This window comes from Nicotiana sylvestris, chromosome 2 (assembly GCF_000393655.2).
Source record: "Nicotiana sylvestris chromosome 2, ASM39365v2, whole genome shotgun sequence".
Lineage (NCBI taxonomy): Eukaryota > Viridiplantae > Streptophyta > Magnoliopsida > Solanales > Solanaceae > Nicotiana > Nicotiana sylvestris.
Window position 1 is genome coordinate 73002774 of NC_091058.1, and position 21757 is coordinate 73024530.

Below are 21757 nucleotides of genomic sequence, written 5' to 3' on the forward strand. Positions count from 1 at the left end.
AATTGAAGAATCTTCTGATTCTTCATTGCATGTCCATGTGAATTCTCAATTATTTTACGCATCATATTAGAACCAGGATGGCCCAACCGGTCATGCCAAATAATAAAATTATCTTGATTAGTAAACTTCTCGTTTACTATGGCATGTGTTTCAATCCTGCTAATACTTGTGTAGTATAAGCCGGAGGAAAGAGCAGGTAACATTTCAAGCACATATTTCTTACCGGACATTATTGTAGTAATATAAAGATATTCAATCTTTTCATCATTTGTAGTCTCAATATGATAGCCATTTTGGCGAATATCTTTGAAACTTAATAAGTTTCTTTGAGATTTACTACAATATAGTGCTTCATCAATAGCCAAATTTGTTCCTCCTGGTAGTAATAAATTGGCTCTTCCAGAACCTTCAATTAATCTTGTACTACCGGATATTGTATTAACATTCGCTTCTTTCATTACCAAATAAGAGAAATATCTCTTATCTTTTAAAATAGTGTGTGTTGTAGCACTATCCAGAAGACATATATCATCTTTATTAATCTTGAGTCCAACTGAAGACTGGGGAATTTTCATATTCTTCATAAAAAAGACAAATAATACATCATAAGAAATATGAAAGACAAGCAGGAAAAAAACATTAAGAAATACATTAGGAATGTAGAAACTAGCAACACATGATGCATTAGGAAAATACACTCAAGAAAAATAAACTAGTTGCAAACATAAAAATAACAACTTTTATAGCTTCATTCCCCAGTAAGATGATTAGTTCTTCAGTCAATATCCTCAAAGAAGTCTCCAACTTCTAAATGAGTAATATTTGTTAGGCCTTCAAAATCATCATCTTTATATGCAAGATGTGCCTTAGAATCATATTTATTTGAGGGACCTGCTTCATCATCATTATTTTAAAAGGTCAAGTGTGCTTCCACATTATTTTCTTTTTTCTTGAGGGAGGCTTGATAAAGTTTGACAAAATGTTCTGGCGTACGACAAATGCGTGCCCAATGACCTCTCATACCACATCGGTGACACATACTAGCTTTACCTTTTGAATGATTAATTTGAGAACCCTTATTGTTCTCCAATTTATTTCCACCATAATGACGATAATTGTTTCGCCCCTGCCACGTCCACGTTTACGACCATGTCCACGACCACGATAATTATTTTGTTTTCTTTCAAACTTATCATATGTTGCTACAACATTCACTTCAGGAAATGGAGCTGACCCGGTGGGACAAGCTTCATGATTTTTCATTAATAGAGTATTATTCTGCTCAGCCACAAGTAGGCATGTGATTAACTCAGAATATTTCTTAAAACCCTTTTCACTGTATTGTTGTTGTAGCACCACATTTGAAGCATGAAAAGTAGAAAATGTTTTTTCCAATAAGTCCTCATCTGTGATAGTGTCTCCACATAATTTTAATAGAGAACTTACTTTAAAGATAGCAGAATTATACTCACTTACGGTTTTAAAGTCTTGCAACCTTAAATGTATCCACTCATACCGAGCTTTCGGTAATACCGTAAGTTTTAGGTGGTCATATCGATCCTTCAAATTAATCCATAATTCAAGTGGATCTTTTACGGTTAAATATTCAGTTTTTAACCCTTCATGTAGATGATGACGAAGGAAAATCATGGCCTTCGCTTTATCCTGATTTGATGCTTCATTTCCTTGTATAATAGTATTTCCAAGACCTTTAGCGTCAAGGTGAATTTCAGCATCAAGAACCCATGATAAATAGTTCCTTCCGGTGATGTCAAGTGCCACAAATTCAAGTTTTGATAAATTTGACATAGTGAAAACTATCATAAAAGATGAATAAGTTAGAGAAATAATTATAATAATAAACAATTAATGAAAACAAAACGATTAAGGTAAAAGAAATGAAAATAGAGCTATATCATGTTAACAATCTACTATTTCATTTTATTCTTGCCATAAAGTAGAAATTACATACTTGTTTCATTTCACTTTATATTATTGATATATATGTGTTAATAGAATTGAACGTGACTAACATTATTTATATGTTCCAATAAATATAAAGTAATTAAAAAATTATTGCTTGTCAATTCATTTCTCACAGTTCTTCAAAATGCCTTAAAGATATGTTTTGATCCAGGGAGTCCATGACATTAGTGCATAGCTAGTTTGATGACTTTGAGGTCCTCTGAGAGTTGAACACGGAAGGAAATAATTATTTAATCACTGCAATGTACTTAAACTATTTAAGATGCCCAAGCGCACAAGTAATCTGCAAACAGTGAGCATATGATATGTACTGTTCATAACAGAGATAAGGTAATTACAATCTCAATAGACTAGGGTGTTCTTCTTTGCAATTTACCCTTTTACTGTATTTTCTTTTCTTTATTTAAGTAGAAAAGGAAAAAATGGAAAAGAAAATGAAAATACCCCAAGGGAAATGGGAAGGACCCGCTAGTCGCTCCTTATCTTTGAAGAAGCAGAGTTAGCCGTTCTCCTATGCTGTCGGAAGTACTAGATAAACAGCACAGGGGACTTTACATATGTTTCTCTCCTCCTTTATTGCTGAACAGTAGCTTAGCTTTTATCCAGGTTATTTTTCTTTTATCTTCTCTCTATCTATTTGCTGTTTCCTATATTCATTTCTTAACCACTTTTCCTCTATCAGCTTTCAATACTTTAAAAAGTGTTTGGGACGATTAAAATAGCTGCTTGTACCTCAATTTGTCTGTGTTTATGCTACTGAATGAATGCTTATGCTATCTTTCACTTCCTTCTTTATCATTTTGTTTTCTGGGGTTCCTACGTTTTTATGTGGGCTGGCCGCCGGGTGGTGTGGCGGAAGGGGGAGTGACCGTAGGAGTACAATTGTGATCGGACACTTTAATTGAAGCTTTTGCATTTCGTTTATTTAGAAGAATTCGCTCCACTTCTGTCATTTAAAGATTAGTTCCTGACAGCAAACTCATGAAAGCATAGCCATTAGTCCATTCATGGCGCACTTACGTTTCTTGACATAGTTCAAACGAGAAGAATGCATATGATTGATTAGATAACAAGTAACGAGAGCAATTTTACCCCATAAACGAAATTTTACAGTCAAACACTCACAGAGGACAATAATTACTTCACTTGTTTCAGTTTTTTTTTTCATATTAAAAAGTATAGAGTTCTGCCTCGCCAATTAGCAAGAGCCCTTTTTCATAAATTCCTTGTTATGTCTTGATATTCTTATACCTAATTGACCTGATTAATCTGGCAAAAAGTTCCCTCATTTAACTCTAAAAATACTTTCTTCACGCTGTTGCACCTCCTCTTGAGAATATTTTCTCTAACGAGTCTTTTCTTGACGAGTAAATATGTTTTTCTGAAATATTAAAGTACTTTATCTTCCACAAGTTGAAGTTGGCAGGTAAAAAAAATAAACACCTTACGAGGAAAGCTAGATCACTCTCTATATAAGGGTAGTTACCCTTATCTCACAGATATTGCCTTCGCCATTCTGGTACTCTGAATGCTTTGAGAATGTACCAGATACTGAGTTTTGCTCATCATCTAGTGTGACTAAGCTCTTGTGGGTCTTAGCAGATACTGCATTCAGGAAATCTGAGATGCAACTGTTCTATAAAGGGAGATATGTTTACTTCGTCTGCTGCTTTATGCAAAGCTACACACGATGTGTCTGTGTTGGTACCTTCTAAACAAAAAGGAAAAGCTTTTTCAAGTGACTTGTGGATTAAATCTCGTACAAGGAGGCCTTTGGGAAGCATATGTGGATCCTGGATAGTGGAGAGATCTATTCCTATCCGTCTGTTCATTCCAGCTCGTGCTAGTGGTATTACTTATGCTATACTATGATTTCTTTTGTGGATGAGTTATACTCGTGTGTAATCTTTCTGATTTATGCAATTATTTTGTTTAGATATTAAATGCTTCGAGTGATTTGGCAGATGGGAATGGTACTGCGAAATGCTTGAACAGCAATTCTTCCATCCTAAAGCAGGTCTTGATTGATTTTATAGACGAGGATAGTTTTTTCAAAGATGAAATTGATACAGCTTCAGATTGTGGCAAAAGTTTTTCAACCGAAGATCAGACCGTTGAGGAGCCATGGCTATGCGAATCTTCCTCGCTTCTTCATCATTTGGCAGAGTCAGATGCTCCTGTTGATTTCATTTGTGATGACAAGATAGTTAAGGGTCTTGACTGTGAAAATTTAGAATCAAGATGCTTAAATCAGTCTACACTTAGTGAGAATTTCTGGTCCAAGTATGAGGTAAATGCTAATTATGCTTCATCAGGAACCTCGTATGAAACATATGCCTATGTGGAGGAGCCCTGGTTACTTCAAGCATGTACCTCTTCTCCTAGTTTTGATGCTGAGACGGCTCCTGACGACCGTAAAGTTGAACAGTCAGATAAAGAGGATGAAGCTCAACCTTCATTTAGCAATCAACTTGAACAATTAGCTCAACCTTCATCTAGCAATCAACATGAACAAATACCTGAGAAGTTGTTGCCTGTTGATCAAAATGATGCAATTTCCAAGGAAGACTCAGTTACAACAATTATTCTGATTAATTCTTCGGTATGTACTGTGCAAAGAATTGCTGTTTTGGAAAATGAGAAACTGGTTGAACTGTTGCTGGAACCGGTGAAAAATAATGTGCAGTGCGATAGTGTATATCTAGGAGTAGTTACAAAGTTAGTTCCACACATGGGTGGTGCATTTGTAAATATTGGCACTTCAAGACCCTCCTTTATGGATATAAAGCCCAACAGAGAACCATTTATTTTCCCCCCATTTTGTCATGATTCAAGGGGAAAAATAATTAATGGTACTGTGGTGGACATGCTTGAAGAGAATCAAGGTTTTCCTGGAAATGAACCCACTTTAGAAGAAGTGGACAGAGATGAGATTGAAGATGCTGATATAGAGGACGATTCCATGGAATACATGGACAATGAGTTTGGGGAGCATGAAAGGGGTGACACTTGTAATTTTTCAGAAGTCCTTGTAGAAAATTGTAATGGTACTGTAACTGAGCATGGGCTTGAATCTCATTCAGAGAAATATCTGGAAGAATCCAGTGGAATTGGGTACCAATCGCAGAATCCAACTATTGAGCATACTGTGAATGGTAATAAAGTTTCACAAAGAGATGAAAGCAAGTGGGTCAAAGTCCGGAAAGGCACTAAAATAATTGCTCAAGTTGTTAAAGAAGGATTGGGCACGAAGGGCCCGACACTGACTGCTTATCCAAAATTAAGGAGCAGATTCTGGGTATTACATGTTTCATGATTCTGTCTCTCACAGCTGAAAGTCCATTTTTAGAAGCCCCAATCTAATTGGTTCTCCTCTTCCCAGGTTTTAGCTCCTCGCGGCAACACAATAGGTATTTCAAAGAAGATCGCTGGTGTTGAGCGCACACGTTTAAGAGTCATTGCAAAAACTTTGCAGCCTCAAGGGTTTGGTCTTACGGTAAGGACAGTTGCAGCCGGTCATTCATTAACTGAATTGCAGAAGGACTTGGAAGGCTTGCTTTCAACTTGGAAAAGTATAATTGAGCATGCAAAGTCAGCAGCTCTTGCCGCAGATGAAGGTGTTGATGGAGCAGTTCCCGTTATGCTTCACCAGGCAATGGGTCAAACACTCTCTGTTGTTCAGGATTATTTTAGCGATCAGGTCTGCTCAATCTTGGTTCTTCCCTTCATGGATTGTTCAGTTTATTTTTTGATGGAACTTCTGGTTTGGGCTGGCCTTCCTTAAATTAGCACGAATACATGTTATACTTTCTTATGCTGGCCTTGATGTTCAGGTGAAGAGTTTGGTGGTTGATTCTCCAAGGACATATCATGAGGTATGGACTTAGCCATTTATCAGGCAGTGGAAGTGAAAAGGTTTTTGACCAATAAACGCAATTGCATGTCTTGCTTGGTATTTTATGTTCCTTTGAGATAGTTTGTTATATGTAAGCATGGAAGCGGTTTTGATAATTTTCATTTCCAATGCTGAGTGGTTTTTGGCAATGAGGATTGCAAATACTGGTGGTGAATGAGATTATTTTGGATTAGTACGACCTCAGTGAATAAACTATTTAAGAAGTAAAACTAGCTTGTTTCAGTATTTTTTCTTAGTTTTTTTTTTTGAAAATGTAATGAATATTTTATAAAAGAATACCACCCAGAGTTTGCAATGGATGAGTAGTACAACAATCTGCAGTATGCATCTCAGTATATTAGCTACTTGTGAAAAGAACTGCGGAAATTAACTTTCATTTTTACGCTAAAACGTGATCTGTGCTTTAAGTTGCAAGTATTTTCCTTTTTACCTTTCAAAGTATTTATTTCCTTCCATACAGTCCACAGTACAGTCGCTGTTATAGTGTTCGACAACTTTTTGTCGCCTTTTTATGGTCCTCTTCTATTCCAACAATGTAGCTGGTCTTTAGACCATTTTGGCATGCACCATTTAGCTTGTTTCAGTATTAGCTCTCTGGTTAAATCAAGGCATTCTCTAACTTTGAAGGTGACATTAGAAGAAAAAGCAAACTGTAGTCAGATATAGCATTCAATTTAATATCCGAAAGAAATGTCATGCTGACATATAAACATAGTGAGGACAATATACATGATAGATAGACTTCAAATCAGTTGGTTTTCCTTACTCCTCTTTTTCATTATGGTGGGGTTTAGACAACTTCAGATCATGTTCTCATACTTGAGAAATTTGGATTAATGCCTTTTATTGAAGCTTGTGGGCTAGCAATTGTTAGGGATCTGTTGAATTTTATTGTGCTCTAATATATATGTATAACTGGGCTCTGTTCAGGTTACAAACTATCTTCAAGAAATTGCACCTAATCTGTGTGAAAGAGTTGAGTTGTATGGCAAAAGAACTCCGCTGTTTGATGAATATAAGATTGAGGAAGAAATAGACAACATTCTCAGCAAAAGGTGGAAATTACTTAGTTTTTTTCCTAGTACTTTCTTTTAGCTTTACATTCTTTTATGAGGTTATTTTAACTTTTTTGGTGAATCAACATATTTTCCTGTTAAAATGATGTTTTTCTTTAACCCTTTAATTTGTAAAATCTGCAGGGTTCCCCTTGATAACGGAGGTTATCTAGTGATTGAACAGACAGAGGCTTTAGTCTCCATCGATGTAAATGGTGGGCATTGTGTGCTTGGTCAAGGGACTTCACAAGAGATAGCTATTCTAAATGTTAACCTTGCAGCTGCCAGACAAGTATGTAGACCTGTATCTTGTTATGATTACGTATTATATTCCTAGAGCATTGATTTTCTGCACCTGAGAAAGTTGGTTACCAGGTGCATTTGGGTAGTTGGAAAATAAATCGGGCGATGCTTAGAAGACCCTTTTTCTGTAAATTAGGAGATGCTTAGTGTTTGATGGAAAGATGCTTCGATCTTTCTGTTAGAGCTATATGCTTAGAAGATCCTTTTCTATAAATTCGGGCATGCTATATTGCTTCTCTTTTTTCCTATGGCACATAAGGCGCCTGATTCAAGTAGTCATTTGTCGCTTATTAGTAACTTATTAGCTTCCAGAACAGAAGAAAATTCCGTAAATGATCTATTATGGAAAACTAACTTTGTTTAATAACGGAAACTACAGAGAGAACATTTGCAGTATCGTTTTGATTCTTCTATTGGTTTGGGAATATTGAAGGACATAGCAAGTCACTTTTATTGCTAAACATCTGGTTTTCATTTTTTTGGATAACGGAGAAATCCCCGAGGACTGGTGTCGCACGGTTTGAAACCGGTGGATAATGGGTCTGCCCTCTAAACTTCTCCTATTGAATACCAGGCTTTTGTCTACGACAATATTCTAACTCGTGACGTGCGCCTAACCCACACATCACACTCTGCACTCTTACTGCTTGGCCAAAGCCTTCAGGGCAACCTCTGGTTGCTTTTCTACTGGTGCTATGTAAGTCACATTAATTTGATTCAAACTTTAAGAAACTTGTGAAAAGAAAGGGAAAGGAAAAGGAAGAAACCCATAAACCAATACAAATGAGATGTTATATGCTCGTTTTTGCTTTGACCATAAGCTAGTATTCATCATTCTAATTCAAGAAATTTTGTTGATGTCTCTTTCTCTGGAGAGTCAATATTATTCACTTTGGAACTGATACATCTTTGTTAGAGATATTGCTTCATGTTTGTTTGCTTACTGTATTTGTAGCTTCTTTAAGGTGTCTCTGGTTAGATATGAACCTTTTATTCGAGGCTCCAAGCTAGTTACTGAAATGTATTGCAACATAAGGTTATTATGGTTTTCTTTCTATTTGTTATGTTTATTCTTTAGACAGATTCCAATGTTTAATTCATCATATGATAAATGTGGTTATTAAGGATATACTGAAATTATTCTCAGATTGCTAGGGAAATAAGGCTGAGAGATATTGGTGGCATTATTGTGGTGGATTTCATAGATATGTTGGATGATTGTAAGTAAACAGCTCCCTCTCTCTCTCTCTCTCTCTCTCTCTCTCTCTCTCTCTCTCTGTGTGTGTGTGTGTGTGTGTGGGTGTGTTCTTTAAGTGGTATTGATGCACAAAATTTTTGTGGTTCTGTTAGGCTAGACTTATTTTCCTCGGGTGCAATATTATCGTAATTGCAACTGAAAAAAGAAAGAAAAGAGGGAGACGTGAAAAGTTATAATATTGTCTTCTATGTAAAATCCGAAATTGAAGATATCTTTGTTGAATGCTTGGTAACTGTACGACATTACTTGTATTACATGACACCTATAGTTCACCAGCTAAAACTGGCACATAATCAGACTGAAAGTTGCATGATCAGCCCCAGCCTACGTTGCTTTTCCCAAAACTGTATATGATGCTAAGCTCATACCATATCATTTTTCATGATATCTTGAAGTCAACAACACATTATGAAGATGTTGTCCTCTTTATTTGCTTTATTTGGTACTGATGTGCTCACAAAGCATGTATACATGCATAACCATATGTTACGCAATTGTTTGAAAGTCTTGTTTCCTTTTATTTCCTCTTCAGCAAATAAGAGATTGGTCTACGAGGAGGTCAAGAAGACTGTTGAGAGAGATCGATCAACAGTTAAGGTGTCTGAATTGTCCAGACATGGGCTTATGGAGATTACAAGGAAAAGAGTATGTTATTTGGCTCTAAAGTTCTTTGTAATTTTATCAAAGAAGCGAACTATTGAATTTGATAAGCGAACTATTGAAAGTCATAATTACACTAGCTCAATTGTCTATCTTAATGATGGTTGGGTGACTATATCTTCTACTTGACAGGTTCGACCTAGTGTGACATTCATGATCAGTGAACCATGTGCATGCTGTCATGGGACGGGGAGAGTGGAAGCTTTAGAGACTGCATACTCTAAGATTGAACGTGAAATTTGCCGGCTGCTAGTAAGTAAACTAAAAACTTAGAAATACCTTTTCAAGGTTATGTTCTTGGGTTTTCCTCTCGTTATTATCTTGTAAGTTGCAAAAGCTCGATCCAAAATCATGTAGTTCTTTAACCAGTTTATCCATTTTTACCACTTGTCTCCATTGTTCCTTCTTTTTCTTTGATAATTTTCTTTTTGCATATAATTAGCATGATTCAACATAATAACCGGATTTGCCAAAAACTAATTCTTGTTTTCTATGTTTCTTGTGTTGATCAGTCCACAATGGATCAGAAGGCAGACCCTGAAAACCCCAAGTCTTGGCCCAGATTTATTCTCAGGGTTGATCAGTACATGTCTAACTTTTTGACTTCAGGAAAGAGGACAAGGCTAGCAATCTTGAGTAGTTCTCTCAAAGTCTGGCTTCTTCTAAAGGTATGCTCAAACATTTTGTTCATTTTCATAACAAAATAGCACTTTTATTCTGTATTTGGCTTTGCTGATATCTGCAAGGTGTGATTGACCAGGTTGCTAGAGGTTTTACAAAGGGGACCTTTGAGCTAAAACCTTTGACAGGTGACAAGGAGTATAAGAATGGACATGAAACTGCTATTTCAGTGTTACGACCCACAGAGGGTGGATTTCACCCCCCTCGGAAAAAACTAACCATTTTTCCCATCAAAAAGTGGAAGAGTAGCGGAAAGTGATCTTGCTTCCTTTAAGAATCATCTGTACAGGTCTCAATTCACAAAGAACATCCCGGTATGGCAGCATAATTTTATTTAACCAATTCTTTCCTCCTCAGTTCAGCTGTTTCCCTCTGAGTTTTTCTCCTTGGCGTTGAGTAGGTTGGTGTAAAAAATAGCTAGTTTTATGAAAACAATTTTGCATAGCATGGTAATACATCTATTCCATTTATTATCTGGCCTCGCCTTTTGCAACCCACCATGTAGACTCATATATCTAATAATCATGTGCTTTCACCTATGTCATCATGATGCTGAAAATCATATCGTTCTCTTTAAGTCTTTCCCTTAAATCAGACTCTTCATTTGTCTTTTAAGTATACACATTCTCCTTGGATTTTTCCAGCCAATCACAACCAACTAGTGATTCAAGGGGTCAATTCATTTTTTGTTTGATTGGCAAAACTTTTCATAGAAGTGATTGAAACAAAGAGAAGAAGATGTGTCCTTCACGACTGGAGGGAGGCACAAACAGTTAAGAAACTTAATTACAGAGAAGGGTAAAGTGGACTTCACAGGATCAAGGAAAGACCTGCAGAAAAGAGAGTAAAAATGAACGCTCAAAGTTGGTGTTGCTTATTTTGCTGGAAATTTGGACCTTGCTTCCTACTCTGTAATTGATTAAGCACCACGGAAACTACAATATGTGCAAGACCAACTGATCGCTCCTTGCCATGCAGATTTTGTCTAAAAATGATAATATGAGTGAATGAATGTCTAAAAATGATAACATAGTAGTTAGGTTTATCCACTCATTTATCACAATAATTGCAACTCTAGTTCAAGAAATGCATTATTTATGAGTCTAGAGTCAGCACAACATAGGCAAAAATCAAGATGTTACAACTGCGTGGTTTTCCTCACAAATTTGTCTAGTTATTTGGTGTACCCTTAAGCTAATCCGGGATCCACAGGCCTTGAACATGATTTACTCAGACAGGAATCTAAGATCCAGATTTCCGAGGTCAGAGAAACTACTGGTCAGTGATCGATCAACAATTAGATATGAACTAAATAAGTTTTACCAAGGAGTATTTTCACAGTGAGATTCACTTCATCCTCTATCTACAAGAATGTAAATAGAGGATAGGATAACTAAATTTGGGAGGGAAAAATGAAAAACGAATCCTCTTGATTCATGTTCCAAGACATTCCCCTCCACTCTCAAGCCTTAACCTGTAACTATGTCCACATTACAGTATTGGGGTAGAAAGACACAATTCTTTGGTGGCTGGTTTGGTAAACCAAAAAGTTGAAGATTTTACCTCGAAGAACTCCAAGTCTATCAGGGAAGGATGTGTAATTCTAATCTTTTAGACTATTTCTTTACATAATATCATTAATTAGAGACAACTATTTAGATCAGGAAGTGAAAATTCCTGCCTATAAACTTATCTGAAAACTATCAGCACAAACAAACCGCTATCTTAACCACTCTCTCCAATGTTCAATTAGTAGATGGCACAAAGAACCTCAAGCAGATCCCTGTAAAAATCACTAAATAGCCCTATGGTATTGTCACTAGCAGCATGTACGAGATCTCCAAAACTCAGTTTTTCTCAAGTATCTCCAACACTCAACTGCAGACTAGGAAAACGAGTAAAGGTACCAACTTCACCGTTATACTTTGAACACTTGAGCGCGAGTTAGCCTACAAGCCTGCGGACATTTTCCGAAGTGTAGGGACGCGTAATGTCAACCAGCAAAGGTTGAAAATACCTTGCACTCTACACTTTAACCGAAAATGAAGCAACAACAATCCATCATTTGAAAGTAAACATGAAATAAGCAAATCCAATGTCGCCCATAGATAGGCAAATATTCTGAAATCACGAAGAAATGCCTGAATTTGACATCTCAGATATGTAATAAAGTTGATAGTACAAACAAATGGTTATCGTAAATATTTCACAAGTGTACAATCTAGGGGAAAACTAAAATAATAGGATACAACAGAAGTGATTAACAACAACACCGACAGGATAAAACATCTGAGCATGTATAGGGTCTCAGCTTCTCTTCAAGTTCTTGTGCTGTTGGAAGCGGTTCCATCCTATATTTGCTACTTTGGGCAAAACAAAACTCATACAAATTTCTGCATGCTCCTTTACTAAATGGATAGACTCTTTCGGGAATGTTCCTGCAAATCAATGCAAGTTTAAACTAAGGCTTAAAGACAACAAATTGCCGATGAGAATACATGCCTCCATTTGCTTTGTTATATCAATTAAATCACTCAAAGATGTTGACCATATCTGCAACTAACATCATCCAATGTTTTCAATTGTATCATTCAGAGTACTGGCCCAAAGGAAAAACATAGATATACCTACCTCTACCCAGTAAATAAAATCATACAAGAAATTTGAAGTAAATAACCAACCTCAGATATTGGATGCGCCGTCGTCTCACAAGCTCATAAGTGGTCTGATTTGTTAAAATTAGGTAGCTGATTCAAGAAACATAAGGTCAGTCACTTTGGCTAAAGGAGAAAAACAAATATCTAGGGGAATAATATAGGCAAAAATATGTTGGCTGACCAAACTTAACATGTCAATTAAGTGGACTTGAAAATGTGGCAGATTTCATTTTTAATTTACCAAATGGCTGCTGAAGCTTATGTCCTATTGGACATGACCAGATAGACTTCAGATGATCTTCATATCTCCCATCTTATCAGGCTAGCAACCTAATCTGGCTTAACCAAGCCACAATTTTACTCGCAAATTCTAGAGTTTGAGTAGCTTAGTGTTAATATGTTTCTACCTCCCTCAAAACACTAAAAGGAGGTAACCAGGCATCCTATTCTATCTTTTCGTTACACGAGATATCAGAAATCATTACATCCTTTCCTAGAATTATCAATCCTGCCGGCCAAACAGAGGGTTCTCCAGAATGCCATGTAACCTTTTTTTTTTTTTAAAAAAAAAAAAACGGGGACTCACACATAATTTTAAGAACTTAAACATTAAAATTAACGAACTTCCAAAAGATACGCAATTATATGTCAGGCAATGCTAAACAAAGAGTCCATCTTCCAGTAAAGAGAAATCTTACCTGTGAAAAAGTAAGAGGAGGAGAAGAAAGATGAGGCAGAAAAACAGAGTAACTAGCAGCAAGATCATAATTGCATATAACCACCTGCAATGAAGCCATTACAGCATTTGACTTCAGACTCAATTACAGATGAAAACTGGATAAGATTCACGACAAGGCTAGTCTTTTTATGGTGGAATGTGTGTGCATTCACCAAACACGTGAACAGAGGCAAAAACAATAAACGTGTCTGCACCATCTTGTCACATCAGCTTTAGCTAGGGGCGGCAAACGAGCGGGTCGGGTCGGATATGGGCGGGTTAAAACGGGTAATTACAAAAACGGAAAAAATATCCGATCCGACCCATATTTAATACAGATAGAAAACGGGTTAACCGACGGATAATATGGTTATCCATATTATCTATGGCTTCTTGAATATGATCACTTTTGGGAGAATTCCTAGTCTCCCAAACTTTAGGAACCCCCAATTTGAGTCTTTGCAAATGTAAAAGTTAAACCCATTGGTTATCCATTTTTTAAGTGGATAATATGGATCTTATCCATATTTGACCCATTTTTAAAAAAGTTCATTATCCAACCCATTTTTTAGTGGATAACTGTTTTTGTTATCCATTTTGCCGCCACTAGCTTAAGCTTTCATGAGAATCCAGGCCCTTTCTTTGACAACTGATTCCCATTGTTCTTTTGTGTCTTGAAAATTGGTTTTTGCAACCTCATACAACCAAAATAGTGCCATCTTCAAGCTTCTTACTTCTCAGAAGAGTATATTTCAGACAAGTAAAATATTCCAATTTGCGCATGTTTACATTTCACCAACTGAAGCTTTTGAATTCAGAAGAATATACACCAATTGACAGTTTTTAGCTGAAGGTAAAGCAAATGAATTTTATGAGTTGACATGCTTTTCTTATAAATTTGGGTAGCAAAACTAACAAGTTCACAGGGTTCCCCTAGTTCTTTTTTTTTTTTTAAGGATTGGGACAATGGTGCATATTATCCTTCTCCAGTTCTCCTGATGCTACCCTAGAACCTCCATCTTTATTTACTTCTGGGAAGGAAGATACTACTAAAGGAGCAGAGGAGAAACATGTTTAACGGCAAGAACCAGAGGCTGAGCAGAAAAGCTCTTAAAAGATAAAGCATCACCAAAAGTACATACCAAGGCTTTGATATGTCAGACTTGAAGAATTGAATATATAACGTGCCAGTCCAAAGGGATAAGGCTGTTTCTCCGCAAATGTACCACCTGTTATATTCAGGCAAGTAAATAAACTATAGCCAAGACGATTTGCTTAAAACTCTAAAATTAAAGAAAAAACATGCAGTGCACATGTGTCCTCGCATGTAAAATAAGCAGCTATTACCAGTTGAAAGTTCAGGAAAATCAAGCATCCTCACATGCTCCGTGTATGTTTATAGATGAAGAAAAATACATATAATTACGAGAAAGTATAATATTACAAGTCCCCAACTAAATAGTGTCTCTCATTGTGGTCTTAACAGTTAAGAGTAGAACCATAATCATGTCACTTACACAGAACATATCATAAAGAATTAGACACATCAAAGTACATATATCTTCCAAGTCCACAAAACCAGTTCAGCATATTCTTGCAACAATTAAAATGAATCAACATCCTCTTATAGGTGTCTTTAACTGATGAACTCTTCTGATAGGGATATGTTCCCACGATTCAAGCTAATTTTTTTTTTTTGATTCAAACTAAAATTGCAGCCTCTCCATGAAAGCAAGAAACCTTGAATGAGACTTTAAATTCATTAAATTAGAAAGATAACTATATTAGTAACACTTTCTGGAAACGATATCAACGTTGACATAAATAACTATATTAGTATCATTTCTGGAAATGACATCAACATCGACATAAATATTCAATTTGACATGTCCTCATCATGTTATATCCAAATGTTTTCCAAAACAAACTTCCATTTTTGCTGCAAAATAACATATGGAACCATCACAGAAACAAATCTGTACTTTCAATTTAAACAGTACAAGTTTATGATCTTTTAAAGCTTTTTCGCAGGTACAACCGTACAAGCAAACAATTTCAATTTAATTGCAAAATTAGTTAGTTTATTGAACTGCGAGCAGGATATAAACACTGTTGTGTATCAACCTAGTAGCATGGATGCTCACCAAAAACGGCAATGATTACCATGTCCTATGCATGTGCCAAGCCAAACACAATGATGATCAAACTGTAGAACACATTTGTCACAATCATGACAATGTTTAGCTCGTGGAGGCTGCAAATCAAGCAGCATAAAAATCAAAAACAGTCGACATAACTGTACAAACGTAGACTAATGGGATTATAAGTTCTAGGCACTTAACAGGACAAATAGTCACTAAGTCCCACTACAGAAATTGGTCTCCTAAAATCAGTAACCTTCCACAAAATTACTAAGGCAACCATAAACTATATTGGATAAGTAGGACTGCTAATATTAGGATAAGTACAACAGCTGACTTATAAATCATTCAAAAGGCCATAACCGTTTGAAACAATTGAAAAATATATCTGCCCTCAGCCTCATCTCAAGGAAATGGGTTAGCAGAGGAAATTAGATATTGCAAAAGCTAAGGCAAAAAATAGTTTGGTTAATCTCATAGAGAAATAACATATCAAGGATGCAAAGATCATAACCTGGGAAATATAAGGAGCTTCAAAGAGAGTAAATAGTATAATAGAATATCTTGGAAATATAAGATGAATATTTCCAACAAAAATATATATTAGCACCATATTAATGTCACAAGTTTGCCTCATTTCCTTCCAAACCTAGGTAGTCACTATTTGGCTTCCAAATCATGTCACTAATTTGGCTAATCCAAAAATACCCTTTTATCATTAAGTATTATTAGAAGTACCAAAAAGCTTGCTTTGCATAAAAATAAAGACAAAGAAAGGGGGAGTTCCTACCTGCACAACATCACAGTAAGTGCAAGTCACACTTCTGGAAAAGAGAACAAAAATTAGTTAGTATGGGAAACTGATGCTTTTGCTAATAGAATCTTGCAATCTATAACAGCACAGTGCACAACCAACATACATTCATACTTCTATCCAAAAGTGGTGCAAAAGGGAACATAGGAAAGAAAATACTAGTTTAAAATTCACATGGTAACTTTTTTCTCTTTTTATAACTGAGAAATCCCCAAGGACCAATGGTGCAAGACTCAAAACTCAGTGAATAATGAGTCTGCCCCTCTACTCTTCTTCACTTAACTACCAGGCTTGTGCCTATTGCAGGGTTCAAATCCATGTCATGCACTTAACCCACACATCACGCGTTGCACTCTTACCACTAGACCAAAGACTAGGGCTAAAGTCACAAGGTAAAATATTTCCCTAAAACTGAATTAATCACTATTAGAATTCAAGTTTGTCATAAACCCCAAGAAGATCTAAACTTGTTTTCAAGGACAACAAAAGACAAATTTACAGAAGAGAAGTTTCTGCTATCATCTTCCAGACTTCCACAAGCTAAGCACTCATTATCTACATTGCATCTCTAACTACTTCCAGAAGTGATAAACAAGCAAGGATGGGTTATTTGACATAAACTTATGTGCAGGAACTGATGACAGATATTTTTTTTGATAAGGACAGATATTTACACGGGCTTCCTAATAAAGGTCATCTAGTTTCACATCATCCAGTTTATGCTAGTATTTTGGGAGGGAAATGCCAAACTTAACACAGCAGGCACTTGTATTACATGTCTATTAGTTATGCCTTTAAATGACCAATAATAACACATCTCAGCAGAATTTTTCATGGTATTTTAAAATGTTGTCCTTTGTTATTGAATGAAAGATTAGGCATTTCACAACATTCTTACGAAATTATACAGGGTAGTTGCAGCTTCTCCTTCATATAAAAGCTACTGCACACCACACTTAGCCACTTCATTGGAATATAGAGTAAGCCAACTGGGGTAACTTATGATGCTGAGACACCTTCTATATCTAAAACCATTAACAGTTTTCTTAATTATATAAGCATCACATTATGAAATGGATAATGTGTTATAACAACTTTACCATCACCATAAGTTGCCCCCTATATCCTCCCAGTCCAACAAGTGTCATGAAATTTAACCCGAAAAAGCGAATTTCAAATGATTGAATAGAACCTTGATATCCTTGGTTAAAAAACAATGTTAGTTAAATCGAACCACAATGTAAGATGAACCAAATAGCGCTACGGTAGAGGCTGCAACACAGTAAACAGTTCAGCTGCTTTAGAGATTTTTTAGCAGCTGCTTTAGAGATAACAAGAAAAGCATAAACATGATGTTATTCAAGTTATCCTTACCTAAGAGATGTTCCACTAGGATACATATCCATCACCAGCTTTGTCCAAGCCATCATACCACGGCCTAGGAGATTCCTTCCTAACTGGTTGCTGTCGATTGTAACAACTACATCGCCGTTTTTGCTTGAAGCAGGTTGTCTTTGCTTGATCATTATACATCACAATAGGCAAAAAACAGTAGAAATTAGATAATCCTGCAGAGCTCTCCACATATTTACACTGGGATATTTCAAAGATATGCCAGGAGAACGCAGTAATTTACTTTCCATGTAACGAACCAGAAAGGAAATTCTCTTACTTTGAGGTCATTGATGCCCTATTACGCGATATATCGGCCTCATTGACAACTCTCATTGCATCAAGAACATAGCTACATGTTCAACAGAAATTTAACTGAGCATACAAATGAAACTTTACTGGCCCTTCAGTGAAGTAGCAGTGAAGATAGTAAAGACTAATAAATGGATTGTAAATCGCAAAGTAGAAGTGTGCATGAAATTACCCAGGAGAAGATCCTGAGGTGACGAAGTATTGAGCCAGTGTAGCAGCAAACAGCAGCAAATATATAATTGTGTACCTTGAAAGCAAGGAAGAGGGTCTCAGTGGTTTTACCAAAAACACCTAAATAAAAGTGAAATCTCTAAAAAAAAAATCATTAAAATGGTAAAGACAAGGCCATTTTATTCAACTCCATCATTTTCCTTTTGAATCGGAAACTTATTCAAATAGGAATATATCTATATATTGTTTTTTCTTTTTGGTCAGATTATCCAAATATAGAAAGGGGTCATTCGTTTTAAATGTTTTAAATTAGACTAAAAAAGTAAGTAGTAAGCAAAAAGATTTCTATTTCTTATATTCAATGGACTGTATCATGGTTCTTGCTAAAAGAAAAGAACATGACAATCAATTCCTTCACAAGTTAGCTGCTAAAGAATTAGGTGAATCAAACAATGAAGCAGCGTGAGAGCAAATTATTAGGTGAACAAAAACCAACTTTTTGCATTGTAATATTGGTAGTTGCTCTCACATCAATCACTGCCTTCATAAGTTAGCTGCTAATTCCGAAAAAGAAAGACTCGTTTTTTGCACTGTATTATTGGTATTTGCTCTCAATCAATCAATTCCTTCATAAGTTAGCGGCTAGTTCTAAAAAAAAATCCTTTTTGCACTGTATTATTGGTACTTACTCTCATATCCATAACCTTCATAAGTTAGCAGCTAATTCTGAAAAAAGACTCATACTTTGTCCTCAAGAAGCAAAGAGAGAGCAATTACCATGGCTGCTGTTTAGTTTTGTGAATCAAATCTTTGTCAAAGATAAATAGAACCCCCACGTAGATCAAGTGCAGCATCACCAACGCTATTCTCAAGCAAAACGTTGATCTCCGAGCTACAATTAAACAACCAAAAATAATAATTCAGGTTTAAAAACTCCTAAATGTAAATAAATGAATTGAAACAGTAAAAACGAAAAGAATAGTTACCGGGATCGGAAAGGCATGGGAAGAAGCGGAGACAACGGTCGGAGAAACGATCCAATGTGTCGCGTGAGAGGCCGCCGCCGCCGCCGCCGCATAATGCTCCCATTTATCCTTTTTCAAAATAATCATTCACTTGATAACACTTTTTTCTTTAATACACATTCCTTACAGTTCTCTGTTATACAATTATGCGGCGGCCTGAATTATAAGCTGCTGCTTAGTGTTTTCAGTTTAGTCAGGACTTACCGGAGAGTTGAAAAACAACAAATCTAGTCTAGAGAGATATAGAGAGAGAAAGAGCTTGGCTTCGGTCCAGAACTTGTCTGACGTTTGGAGCAATGCCTACTGAAATGACGAATTAACCCTTTATTTCTTAAATGCAACACTTGGCCTACTCAACGAACCATTATTGTTAGGTTATTGCTCCACTGATAAGAAAATAACTATTATGTGTTACTAAAAATATTTTTTCATAAGAATATTTTAATAAATTATATATTTATTAGATTTTTTCAATTTTATTAAATATATATTCATTTATCAAAATTTTATTTACAACTTTAACAAAGTAAGATTGAAATATTATCAATGTAACAAAAAAAATCGAAAATCCAAAAAAATCGACAAAATTGAACCAACCTGGTCCATATATACCCCTAATATAAACTTTAGTTAGGGCCTTGCTTTAGTCATTAATTTTAACATATGCCATGTGTCCTTAATCTAAGCTAGAACTTGGGAAAAATGGACAGAAGAGAAATGGGGAGGAGTCGCATCCTTAGGGAAGTTACATTTTCAAGTATCTTAATTTAAGTGAGCACAAGTTTAAGTTTAAGAATTGTAAGCAATGAAATTTTTATTGAATTTAAATCCATCAGAAATTTGGATTTGATCTCAATTAAATATATTTTGGTCAAATAAATATTATGAACTAATATAATTGGATTAATTACTTAAGTCCAATAAATATTAGCTGGGTTGACCCATTAAGTTGGGCTGCAAATGATGAGCCCATTTCATTAGGCCCAATATGTCATATTCCTAGAGGCCCAGTTTGATGCGACGTGTCAAATGACGTGGCACGTCAAGTGAAATGGAAGAGCCAATATGATCATGCCACATGTCAAAATGACAAGGCACGCCAAGTCAAATTAAAAGGCCAATGAAACTGCGTCACATGTGCAAGTGACATGTTCTGCCCAATCAAATGTGGTCTTGTCACACTTCAATCTGATTGGTCGGAATTAGTTTATTATCATCACAACTCTTCCCTCCCACAACTATAAATAGAAGTTTTCATAACTCAAGAAGAGTACCAGAAGTTATAACAAGAAATAAGAGAGAGCTTATGGATCAAACGCTGCAGATTTCTCTAAAAGCTACAAGCATTCAAGTGTTCTAATGATTAAAAGATCAAGACGAAGATTCAAGAACAAGTTGCAAGCCTTGGATTAAAAATATGTCAAGATCAAGATCCGACCTCAAGCACTTGGATTAAAATTAAATAAAATTCAAAATTAAGCTCGAATGCTCTTTTACTTAGTATTGGAAAGAAGAATCAGAGGATTCATAGAGATTGTAATACTTATATTATTTGAAATAAAATACTACGATTGTTGCAATATTTTTCGATCTTGAAAATTTTCTTGACGCAATTTTATTGTCAACAAATTCTGGCGCGCCCGGTGGGACAATCTCTACCTCTCATCTCGACTTTTCAATCACCAAAGTTCAAGAATAATGAAATGGATTCAAAGAAAATCAACTCCAGATCAACTTCCACCAAGGCTGCTAATTCCAGGTTCTACGTTGATGTGGAAAACATCCTCGATATTACATTTGGAAGTTTTGGACCAGTTACAAAGAACAAAGCAAGCACTTTAGGATAACAAACACTCCAAGTGTCGTCCACATCAACCCCTATTTTCAGACCTTTATCCTTAAAAAGAGAAAGATCCTCTACGAACGCACTTGAAGGAAGAAGCGATGCTGCTAAAAAAATTAAGAAAACTCTAGTTGTGCTTGACCTCTCCGGATCCAAGAACTCTGCTTTGAAGGTGTAACGACATGATCGGTTATTTTATGTGATTGTGCCGCGTTTTCCCTTTTATTGCTTCACACATATATGTTTATAGTTTTATGACTTGCGAGGTTAGTTAGTTTTATTTCGGGTTGATTTGGACCTTTTTGATTCTTGACTTAGAAGTTTGAATAGAAATGTTGACTAAATTTTGACTTTTGTGAAAACGATCCCAGAATCGTGTTTTGATGGCTCCGATAGCTTCATATCATAATTTCGAACTTGGGCATATGCTCGGAATTGATTTCGAAAATTCGTAGGTTGATTTGTGTTGATTTGCCGAAACTTGACAATTTGAAGTTGAAAAGTTTGACCGTAGGTTGACTTTTAGCTATCGAGATCGAAATTTGATTTTGGGAGTTGAAATAGGTCTGTTATGATATTTTTAACTTATCTGCAAAATTTGGTATCGTTTGGAGTTGATTTGATAGGATTCAAACATTTAATTGTAACTTAAGAAATTATTGAACTTTACTTTGAAATTCATGCGTTTTAAAATTTTGAACTTTACTTTGAAATTCATGCGTTTTAGTATTCGATTCGTAGTTTTAGATGTTATTTTGTGTTTTGATCGCGCAAGCAAGTTCATAGGATGTTTTTAGACTTATATGGATGTTTGGTTTGGAGCCC

At 35.8% G+C, this 21757-nt stretch overlaps 2 protein-coding genes across 4 annotated transcripts; one reads left to right on the forward strand and one right to left on the reverse strand.

Moving 5' to 3' along the window:
- Positions 1–2441: 2441 nt before the first annotated feature.
- On the forward strand, positions 2442–10332 carry LOC104219239 (ribonuclease E/G-like protein, chloroplastic). 2 transcript variants are annotated; one of them, XM_009769884.2, is made up of 13 exons: positions 2503–2592; positions 3400–3505; positions 3589–3835; positions 3951–5284; positions 5369–5686; positions 5820–5861; positions 6833–6957; positions 7102–7249; positions 8408–8480; positions 9051–9163; positions 9311–9430; positions 9691–9846; positions 9939–10332. In XM_009769884.2, exons 3-13 carry the CDS (start codon positions 3637–3639, stop codon positions 10116–10118), a joined length of 2808 nt encoding a protein of 935 aa, XP_009768186.1. In that variant the 5' UTR covers positions 2503–2592; positions 3400–3505; positions 3589–3636; the 3' UTR covers positions 10119–10332. The 2 variants fall into 2 exon arrangements, with proteins under 2 accessions (XP_009768185.1, XP_009768186.1); XM_009769883.2 differs by lacking the exon at positions 3400–3505 and having other exon boundaries at positions 2442–2592.
- Positions 10333–11997: 1665 nt separating this feature from the next.
- LOC104219240 (protein S-acyltransferase 10-like) lies at positions 11998–19396 on the reverse strand. Of its 2 annotated transcripts, XM_009769885.2 has the most exons (11): positions 19051–19396; positions 18842–18956; positions 18066–18140; positions 17862–17933; positions 17564–17701; positions 16166–16199; positions 15379–15488; positions 14377–14463; positions 13215–13298; positions 12541–12606; positions 11998–12297 (listed from the first exon to the last, which is right to left on the reverse strand). In XM_009769885.2, exons 1-11 carry the CDS (start codon positions 19151–19153, stop codon positions 12120–12122), a joined length of 1062 nt encoding a protein of 353 aa, XP_009768187.1. In that variant the 5' UTR covers positions 19154–19396; the 3' UTR covers positions 11998–12119. The 2 variants fall into 2 exon arrangements, with proteins under 2 accessions (XP_009768187.1, XP_070024089.1); XM_070167988.1 differs by lacking the exons at positions 15379–15488; positions 16166–16199 and having other exon boundaries at positions 19051–19352.
- Between the last annotated feature and the right edge of the window lie 2361 nt (positions 19397–21757).

Coding starts and splice junctions, on each gene's coding strand:
- LOC104219239 (XM_009769883.2), top strand. CDS start 2,500: ATGCTGTCGGAAGTACTAGATAAACAGCACAGGGGACTTTACATATGT. Junction 2,593..3,588: donor GTAGCTTAGCTTTTATCCAG/GTTATTTTTCTT, acceptor GGGTCTTAGCAG/ATACTGCATTCAGGAAATCT. Junction 9,164..9,310: donor TGGAGATTACAAGGAAAAGA/GTATGTTATTTG, acceptor TCTACTTGACAG/GTTCGACCTAGTGTGACATT.
- LOC104219240 (XM_009769885.2), bottom strand. CDS start 19,153: ATGGGAGCATTATGCGGCGGCGGCGGCGGCGGCCTCTCACGCGACACA. Junction 14,464..15,378: donor GGTAATCATTGCCGTTTTTG/GTGAGCATCCAT, acceptor TGAATATAACAG/GTGGTACATTTGCGGAGAAA. Junction 12,298..12,540: donor CGGCGCATCCAATATCTGAG/GTTGGTTATTTA, acceptor ATTGATTTGCAG/GAACATTCCCGAAAGAGTCT.